Below are 10,765 nucleotides of genomic sequence, written 5' to 3'. Positions count from 1 at the left end.
TGAATACTGGGGATTCTTTGTGATGGTTGAATTCTAGAACTAATTGTTTTGTATTATGTTCATTATTTTCGTGTGCCAATTTGATTGTGTGTATTACTATTACATTCACTATTTTATCTAGGTATATAATTAAAGAAAACCATCTTGATCTTTTCAGTAAGGTCTAAAGTTCTGAAGTGCTCGCGTGCTCGTATTCTTGATATTTGGGACTTGAACTTGTGGATGAATCGGAAAGTGGATTGGAATGTCAAATGAAACACACGCTTAGGATTAGAGTATTAGGGTGTTATATATTTTGTATTTCTATTTATTCTTCGTTAATTAGATTCAATTTTAACTGCTTATTCATTGAAAGTCCTTTGTTCGGTAAAGTGTTTGCTTTAAAAAAAGTACCGTCGTTTTAATTGTGGCGTGGTAATTCTAGGGATCACTGTTTGATAGGTCCTAGACTATGCTATGCCGAGCCACGCAAATACCTTTACGATGAGAAGCCTGTAGTTGGTCCTGATTCGTGATGCCTTGTTTCCAGGAGTCAATTTAAGTACATCTTTGCTTATGAAGACTTCCGTCCCGGGATCAAGTAAGACTTTTAAAACGCCATCAATACACAATATAACAGAATTTGTTACCTAAATTAAATATCCACTGAGGATCTTTCGATTATGTAGAATCTGAAAATGTCTTGCAACATCGCCCAAGGTAAGAACAAAATATTGGGCGGTCCATGATCTAAATAGTTTGGGGATTCAGTCTGGCTGTCAATCGATTAACCTTGATGGAGCTCCTTAATCTTTGGGGATTAAGATTCGTTCATTAATACGGTTTAATAGTAATAAAAAATAATGTAATAATAATAATAATACAATAATGTAATAATAATAAAAATACAATAATGTAACCAAATTAATACGGGGATTAAGTTAATCGTTTGGGGGATTCAGTCAGGCTGTCAATCGATTAACCTTGATGGAGCTCCTTAATCGACGCCACAAATCGACCGCTGGACGCTCGTTGCTGGGCGACAGGAGGCTGAGGACCCGACATGTCGGCCAGACGCATTGATGTTGGAGCCACAATGGCGTCATCGACCAATATTGGCAGTAAATCTCTTAACTCAAGTCATATATCCGTAGGAAACGAAATAAATCCGTCATTTTTCTGTCTTTGACACAGAGTTTGATGAAATAATTGGATCGGCTAAGTTAAGCTACAATAATGAATAGTAAAGCGTTGTGCCATGATTATTTCGTAGATGTAAATTAATTGGAAGTGATAGCAATGAAATAATTGGAACTGTAGTGGCACTTGAAGATCAAATGAATTCACGGGGAATTTTAGAAAATACGTCATTCAAATAATTTTTAGAGCCAAGACTTCTGTACGCCAAAGACTAAGGATTTCAAATTTCTAAAGCTCCATCTTTCAAACCCCTGTTTCGCAATCTTTGAGGTACAAAGCCGCTCGTCGTCCAGAATGCATTTCTATTCAACGAGAGCTTGCATCTTGGCAAGACGCGTTAACGCTGCCTCTCCTATGGCTCCTTGAGAGCCTTCCTTTTGTGTGTCGAGTCATAACCACAGAACCTCTTTAAAAGATGCAAGATGAATGCCTCCTTCTTCTTGACTTACTCTTGCATGACCACAAATCAGGATGGCGGTGCTGGCTTCCAACAAGCATCTGGGGCCTCTGCTTGTGCTGGCGAAAATGTCAACACAACCATGCAGCTTGTGTTTTTTGTACATGTTGCATTTATAAATATGGTCACTATTTGAACATTAAATAGATTAATTAAAGTAAAAGTAGGATAACACTACTCTCAGACATATTCAAAACCCTGATAACTCTCTTTTCATGAGTAGTTTATCGGTTCCTAATAGGAACCGGACAAAATAGGAAAGACAAATAGAGAAAATTAATGCCCTTCTACTCTCTCATCTTTTGTTTAGATCCTTTCATAAAGCGATGGAAGAAATTTCTGTGTTGCCAGGCTTGAGCTAACTTCATAGGATCAAGGCTAACAGGCTCTTCATTACCTGCGAGATGACGAATTAGGGATCCTTCAGTTCCCGGGGGGGCATGGCAATCGACGGCTTTGTTTCCGGTGCAGTTGACCTTGCCTCCACTCCCTCAATAATGGTCTCATGCCTCCACTCCCTCAATAATGGTCCCGTGCCTCCACTCTCTCAATGATGGTCTCGTGCCTCCACTCCCTCAATAATTGTCTCGTGCCTCCATTCACTCAATAATTGTCTCGTGCCTCCATTCCCTCAATGATGGTCTCATGCCTCCACTCCCTCAAAGATGGTCTCGTGCCTCCACTCCCTCAATGATGGTCTCGTGCCTCCACTCCCTCAATGATGGTCTCGTGCCTCCACTCCCTCAATGATGGTCTCGTGCCTCCACTCCCTCAATGATGGTCTCGTGCCTCCACTCCCTCAATAATGGTCTCGTGCCTCCACTCCCTCAATAATGGTCTCGTGATGTCTAACTGCGACTGGGAATTGAAGTCAGTTTGGTTTCAGAGATCTGATAAACCTTAATTTTCATGTCAGAAATCGATTACAAGTTTGCCGGCGAATTGTATTTATGGTGATTCCCGACTTCCCTTCAATCTAAGGGAAGATTTCTTAAAAAATATTTGCAGCATTATTTACGGAAGGTATTTTAAGTAGTCAGGAAACACATTTGAAATGCTAGAGCTAAATTGGACTCGTTTGTCGATACGAAGAGAGACTATGCTCCAACGCTCTACGGAATTGACAACCAGTATTTCATTATACGCTGTCAGTCAGCAGCGAAGAAATTAAAATCTATAGCTTTTGATTTATAATTATAGGTGATTCTTACAACTACGCAGTTGATAGTGTCGGTGCTGAAAGTTGCGCACTCTGTAAATTTTAAAGCATAAAGCTATAAACTTTCATTATGTCACGAAGCGTCCATTGCGCCGTGGAGGCTCGTGTCAAGCGGATGGATAGAGTAGACAGCCTCTGAGTGGCTTAGTTCATCCGTTCCGTCATCTGCGTTCCTGTAGAACAAAAGCTGGAGGACCGTTGTTATATTTGCTATCAAGGTTCCAGGATGTAAGTTTGAGACCTAATTCATCATAATGGATTGCTACTTGAATACGCAAACAACGACATTTTTTTAAATTATATGCTTTCTGAAGTTAGTTTATTTGAAAAAGATTTTTCAATATTAGAATAGTAATAAAATATTGAATTAAAGAGATTATAAGGAGAAAGCACGACTGTGTATCCTCATTCCTGTTATTGTAGTGTAGTTGAGTACTTCAATGTTTTCTGGTATCCGAGGATTGAATAAATCGCTTAAATAGCTTTCGCAAATTAATACACGACCAAATAATTATTCCAGAAGTCTTAAGACGCTTTGCTTTTGCTTATTAAAGAAATTTTAAGACGCTTGATGGATGTGTGAAAATCTCATTGTCTAATAAATTTCAAGTCACTTTTTAACTAAATTCAACGAACCTTTGACTAACACATTATATTAAGTGGGTCGTAGTTCGTTAATGAACTAATAGGAGTAACTGAAGTAGCTGAATGTAAAAAAAATTCATAATAATTTAGGTCCTGTAGCTGATTAATAGTATATCATCGAACATTTTATGTTTTCTTTAATCTCAAAGCAAGTTTGTAATATTCCTCAGTGAATAATGAAAAGTGATTGGTGGCACCGTTTTGGTTTAGATTCTATATATGTCTCAGTAATAGTAATTATGGTGTCATTCAATTCCCGTCGATTGAAATACTGTTTAAAATGAAATACTTTTCCTATCCAGCACTTCATATTGTATTGTTATTATAATTTATGCTACTTTGCACAAAATAAGCTGTCTGGCTGGTGGCGAAGCGCCGCCGGTGTTTTGGAAGCGCCGTTTATTCATATTGGGCAAATCAGAGCCACTTTCGAGGAGCTCAAAGTTAGGAAACTTCCCTCATCTAATCACAGCAAATGGCAAGGAACTGAAGAAATCTGCGTCTCATGGGCTTGACAATCATAAGCCTGAGCTTCGCACATGAGAATGACATTCAAGATTACGGTGTTAAGTTGCGAGCTTCTGACGTAGAATAGCATTAAAATTGCATGGCTAGTTGAGGAGTCGGAGTCTCATGAGATCTTCTTCATAATATATGTACCTTACAGGTGCTCGTCTCTTAAATATCTTTAATTAAAATGTTATCAAAATCAAAAAGCATAAAATATAGAAGGAATATTTTAGGGAACGCACAAACCGCCGAAATATATTCGATTTGAAGTTTTTTTTTTTTGTGTCAATACACTGGCAGTTTTATGAACCCCCATGAATTACCATTCGGATGCACTGTTTCGTCTTGATAAGAATCAGTTGAATATTTTGAAATTTTTAGTTGCCGTTTTTCTTATGACTTGGTAAAGTGTGATGCGTAAAAGTTGGCTTTCTTCTAAGATTTGGGAATATGGAATGGATGAAACTACGATTCTTCCTTAAGACTTGGGAATGTGTTATGGATGAAAGTTACGTTGTTCTTTAGAATTGGAAAAGTGTGATGGACAAAGTTACAGTTATTTTTCGTTTGCAAACAGATGGTTTCAATGCTTATTGTAAGGCTCAGTGAATACTGGAACTTTTCTTGGAATGTTTGTGACGGGTATATAATAAAATCAATTATTTTTCAAATCGACCTGTCTTTCACGACGAGACAAAAGCGGGTCTTCCTTCTTCTGCACGGATAAATAACGTGTGCAGAAGCGTGACGGGAAATTGTTAGGGGCTGCGGGGCCTCGAATGTCAGCCATGCATTATTGAGTGGTCGACATTTGCGTGGGACTCCACCCGGAGACATTGCGCGCAGCCGGCCCACACAACCGGCATTTTGCTCCACTATATATACCTACGATTGAAGAGAACAAACTGAGTAATGTGTGATAGAGAAATTTTAAAACCAGGGAAATAAATCGAAGCGAAAAAATTGCAATTCGTAATCAAATTTCAGAAAGCATTCAACAGAAGTTTTCAATTTTGTTTTAATTTTGAGGAAATAATACTATGATTTGGTAATTCGAGTAATTATATTAATTTTTTACATGAAACCGACGGAATAGTTAAAAATACATGAAACCGACGGAATCTAAGCGCGTTTGACAGAGCTTTGAACCGTATCAGAAACCCAATCATTTTTTTGCTGAACTCTATTCAATGTTTGTTTAATTTTAAAGTATAATTTAGTGAGAAATTTATTTGAAAATTGCATTGAGGAAGATTGTGAATATTTTCAGACACCCCGAATTCTTTTATGTTATAAGAGAAGTAATGAGCACATCAGCCGCTGGCAGTGAGAAACACTTTCAGATTATTACTACATGTCATATATGAGATCAATATACAGCGTGAATTACTGGTAATTGGCTTAGAAACCTTAGATTAACTTATGAAGTAATAGAATCGCGATAGAATAGAAGCTTTAAAGGTACGCTTTGATTTATCACTTGAGTTCGACAATGACTCAGAAAATGATTCACTACAAGTTTATGAAGTGGCCCTCGTGTAGTGTTCTGATGGAGCCCCCTCGTGTAGTGTTCTGATGGAGCCTCCTCGTGTAGTGTTCTGACGGAGCCTCCTCGTGTAGTGTTCTGACGGAGCCTGATGGAGCCTCCTCAAGTATTGTTCTGACGGTTCCTCCTCGTGAATGTTCGGACGGTTCCTCTTCGTGTAGTGTTCTGACGGAGCCTCCTCGTGTAGTGTTCTGACGGTTCCTCCTCGTGGAGTTTCGGTCACTCAAGGGCTCTCGAAGACCTGCAAGTCACAGGCTCTGCGCTCGAAGGTCCTTTCGACGGTCGAGAGCGCTGACAATCGATGCTCGCGACCTCGCTTCTGTGACCACAAAAGATTTTCTTGGCTTTTCGTGCTTCTTTCGTCTCTAGCCAAAGAAACGGCGAATCTTCTTCCACTTACCAGGGTAAAAACTCCGTTCATGGTAGGCTTTACTTCGTTTTCATTTCCAACAGCGCATGACACATGTTTAGAAAATTCACTCCATTCAATTGCATCTTTAATTAAAACAAGAAGGTGATTCTCTGGAAACATCATGAACGTTTCTTTAAATGGTGATGATATTATTTCTTTGAGGAAATAATAAATATTTATTCAAGTTATTAGGGGAAGCGAACAGCATGGTTTGAAGCGACGGCCGCCTTCAGCTACGTACGTTCACTGTTGATCAAGCTACGTTCTGAGGTTCTCGCATTTCTGGCTGTATTTGTCCAGAATAATCAGTGATCATTAGACCAACTTAATTCAATTTCCAACTCTCATGCAATAGGAGGCTCCAAAACCCGACATACGCGGAGGGTGAGGGAGGCGAGCTCGTAATAACCGTCGCTTCGATGGTAATGGCATATCACCTTACTAACTATAATAGCACTACAGCGAAATGTGAAGAGAAATTGAATCAGTTGATGAACGTCAGTAGTTCCTAAACAAAGTATTATTTCTATGATCATTAGAAACAAAGCATGAATAAGGCTAGAAACTGAAAAATACTTTGACGAATTTCCTAAATTGGAAATAAGTTCGATTGAACAACATTATACCGTTTAACGGCCCATCTACTACTGCTGTAGTTCCTTGCCATCGACTGTACAAACGTTGTGGGGAATTAAGCTGTGTCTGATTTTAACTACCACTTCAATTTTTTATGGACACTAGCGACGAAAAATAAATCGGCTGAATAGCTAGTACAAACACTGTAAATCATTAAATTCTCACAGCATTTTTGCCGTGGCAGTGCTAACAAATTCCAGTAGTTTCCGTGTAAATTCGAGTACGGTGATATCAATAGTACTAAAGAAGATCTGTTTACTGACGTGACGAGTAAAGTTGTAGAGACGTTATCATTGCTCCTACAGACACCGCAGCAGCTGTCTTCTAAACCAAGTGAAAAATTAACCATGAAATTCTTCCGAGGGAATAACAATTTTTATTAATTTTGTCATGTGCAAATTTGGCGTCTCATTATAATCATTATAATTATATTATATGATTACATCATATGTAATTGGGTCGTAATATTCACTTGACCTGATAGAGATTGATGGAAAAGTACTATAGATATCGGTCAGCATCTGGAAGAAATCACGTGTTAGATCACGAGATCAAAACCTTAGTTGTAGAACGCTCGTAGACGACCTTGGCTGATGCCGGACCTTTTCGCTCGTAGTCGCTCTCGTAGTTGCTCGTAGTCACCTTCAGCTCTGCATGTTCGTACTGGATTCCAACGAACGCAAGAACAATTTCGCGGACGCTTCAAATTTCTCGGCGCCTGTCGTAGGCATAGATAAGGAATTCTTGACGTTGCAGGTTAATTTATAAGGCGCGCCAGTCCAAACTTGAATATTCACACAGTTTTCGGCTGCTGAAATAGTGTGATTAGTACATGAAGGTCTTTTTGTATTCCGTTAATCAGATGTTTAAGTGAGTATGACCATTACAGAACTCTCCGTTGAAAGGCTTGGCCGCACGAAAATCACTATGCGACAGTGTTGCTATAATCACAAATATTTAAAAAGTCTTTGACTTCACCACCGTATTTAAAGTCTCAAAATTATTGTCAAGCAGTCGAGTTTCACTTTTAAGAGAACACGGCTGTTATTACATTGTTTGGGTGCCACTCGTCAGTACTTATATTTATTAAACGCTACCTGAGGATCGGGATACGTGACTAAGGTCGTGAAAGATAAGTAAAACACAGCTCTCTAGATAACATATCATGATATACGGGGTGTTTATACAAGAGATACGATACAGGTAGAGGCTACGGCGTCGAACATAAGGTCGGAGAAATCAACCAACGCGTTACATCGCGGAGCGCATATCAACTACTGCGAAGGGTTAGTAGTACTCCTGCGACATACTTGCTCATTAGTAGTAAAACTACCATTACTACTACTACTACTACTGCTACATGTGTACTTATACTACTACCATTATTACTACTACTACTACTACTACTACTACTACAAAATGTGTACTAATGCTACCATTAGTACCATGTGTATCAATACTACAACATTTACTACATTATGTACAACATACTACATTACTACTGTGTACTTATACAACTGTAGTACCATTACTACTACTAAAACTTGTGTACTAATATCACCATTAATACTACAGCGTTTTTTCTTCTTTTTATTTTTACTGGTTTAGACCAGAATTTTTGAATGAAGAATAGTTCACGTTAGTAAAATGATATTGTGGCGAGTTCGAGCCAATACAATTACTGTGAAAGGCGCTTGAAAAGCGAAGCTCTGTGAGACTTTTTTGAGACTGCAATTACGACCATTGCCCCGCTCAACGATGCTCATTATACTTATCCAATATTGGTTGCGAGGGTCACAAGCTTCAAGTGGGTACCGGGAGGCTCACATTACTGATTTTTACCGAGCTCTGTTTACAGAGCTCGGTAAAAATCAGGCTCACGGTTGAGGCTCACGGTTGAGTATCTCAGGCTCACGGTTGAGTATCTCATATGACATTTTTAAAGTAACCAATTTCCATTGATTGACAATTTGATGGAGCACGATAATCATTGCTTTTTGCTTAACCGTCGAAACTGAATCAAAATGACGATTCAACGGCTCGATAGAATTTTGTTTCAGTGCTATGTCAAATTAACCTTTCCTATAATTAACTGACTCAGAGGGAGTCAGTTTATGATAACCCTCATTAATTTCAAATTCCATGTGCGTTGAATGACCATTGCTTTTCAGTTTTTCACAATAGCCATTTATTTGAGCCTCGATGAATGAAAATAATTTTGTACTCGACACTACCGATTTATCGTTCATTGATCCCGACGACGTTTGCTATATACAGTACAGAAAAATGTTTTGTTGCTGCACAGCACAATAACCTGCCATCAACCATTAATTTCACCGAGACAGATAAATTCAGTTTTAGACATTTTGTCTTATATTGGCGTTAATAAACTATGTCCTTGAACAATTTATCCTCAACCCCATTAACCTAGACCGAAATACATAGACGTCTGAGATCTGGTGTGTATTGCTATTCAGAGGGAAATTTCAAATCAATTTACACTTTAATTTATAATCGAGGTTCATTCATTTATTCGCTCCAGTTATTTATTACATTTATTCTCTAAGGAACATATGTTGCGAAAGCTTTTAAGAATTAGACTCTACGCCAAAGGTTTTTGAAGAAAGAAGATTTGTTTTTGGTTTCCTGATTTTTGTCATAGATTGCCAAGCCACAATCAAAGCCAACACTTAATGACATTGATTCTGGCCGTATGCGATTGTTAAACAAATTATCTAAAAATCCCTCAAAGAAATTGTTACTTTAAAATAAATCTTCATGTCATGACCTCAACACGACACAATGGACGCCCCGTGATCGTGTGTTGTAGTATTGGAAGTGTAATTAAATCTTTCTTAGTGACGTCTTACACGCGGTTCTTAGTGACGTCTTACACGCGGTTCTTAGTGACGTCTTACACGCGATTCTTAGTGACGTCTTACACGCTGTAAGCAAATGCTGGTCTGCTGATGTGTAGAGACGACCCAGCAATAGATCATTCAAAGTGAGCTTTTCTTTGGTTATTGAGTGGTCGATTATTGGGATCCTCCTTGCAGCAACAGGCTTCTTGGGAGCCATTTACGACTTTTCATGGCTGTTGTGGCAGAACTTTTAACATGTGTGATCTTGATCAGTATATAAATAAATGCCTAGTAATACCGGAATGGTAATTTTTGCACTTACTGCTGCAGGAGAAAAATTATAGTTTAAGGATGAATACTTAGCGTCATTAATTATATTGAGGTCAGTGTATCTAAGGTGAAATTTCAGGAACTGTTCAATGAAGATGTAAATTAAACGTAAGACCTGAACGCAAACGTCAGCTCGCCCGAAGTTTACCCGCCATGACAGAAAGATCTCACGACCAGGAGATATTAGACGTTAACGTTGATTAAAAATTTAATTAACAAAACTGCGAGAGCCGAAGGGACCTTTCGTACAGGCCTCGAAGAGAAGAACGAATGGTGACAACTACAAATTTGTCTGATAACAGAAGTAAACAGCGGACAACCTGCTAAGAGAAGGATGGCGGGCTGCACCGCAAAAGAACTTCGAAGCACGACGCTTCGTCCTGAGCCATTTGGCAGTGACATTATATAGACAAATTATTCCTCTTCATAATATTGGTAAGCTTTGGATGCGTAACATCCCTGCAAAGCCTTCTTTCCTTCAGGAGACAATCCTAGTGGACAAATAACATAAAAAGTTAACAATTCCCACAAAATTAGAGACATAAAAGGTGACTTGGGCTGCGTGGTACTATGCGTAATGGCGTGGTATGTGTAATGGCATTGCATGCGTATAGCTTTGGCATGTGTAATGGCATTGAAAGAGGAATGGCATTGCATACTCATAGCCTTGGCATGCTTAATGGCGTTGCATGCGTGCAGCCATGGCATGGGTAATGGAATTGCATGCGTATAGCTTTGGCATTAAAAGAGGAATGGCATTGCATACTCATAGCCTTGGAATGCTTAATGGCATTGCATGCATAATGCCATGGCATGCTGGCGTGCGCGTAGCAGCAGCGCCCGCCAGAACCTAATTATCATCCAGCACAGCGGCGGGCTGGGTCCGACACGCCGCATGTTCATTCCAATTGCCTTCGGTCCTCAAGGACTAATTTGCTCAGCACCAACATTTTCCGTTTACATAATGCAT

The 10,765-nt window shown here is 39.1% G+C and overlaps 1 protein-coding gene across 1 annotated transcript in view; it reads left to right on the top strand.

Moving 5' to 3' along the window:
* Positions 1–10,372: 10,372 nt before the first annotated feature.
* Positions 10,373–10,765, top strand: part of LOC108679805 — a 68,340-nt gene continuing 67,947 nt past the window's right edge. The window contains exon 1 of the mRNA XM_047884749.1: positions 10,373–10,380. Coding sequence (XP_047740705.1) covers positions 10,373–10,380 — 8 coding nt within the window. The remainder of the gene's footprint in view (positions 10,381–10,765) is intronic.

Source organism: Hyalella azteca, unplaced genomic scaffold, assembly GCF_000764305.2.
Source record: "Hyalella azteca isolate HAZT.00-mixed unplaced genomic scaffold, Hazt_2.0.2 contig16075, whole genome shotgun sequence".
Taxonomy (NCBI): Eukaryota; Metazoa; Arthropoda; class Malacostraca; order Amphipoda; family Hyalellidae; genus Hyalella; species Hyalella azteca.
This window is presented reverse-complemented; position numbering and strand designations above follow the sequence as displayed.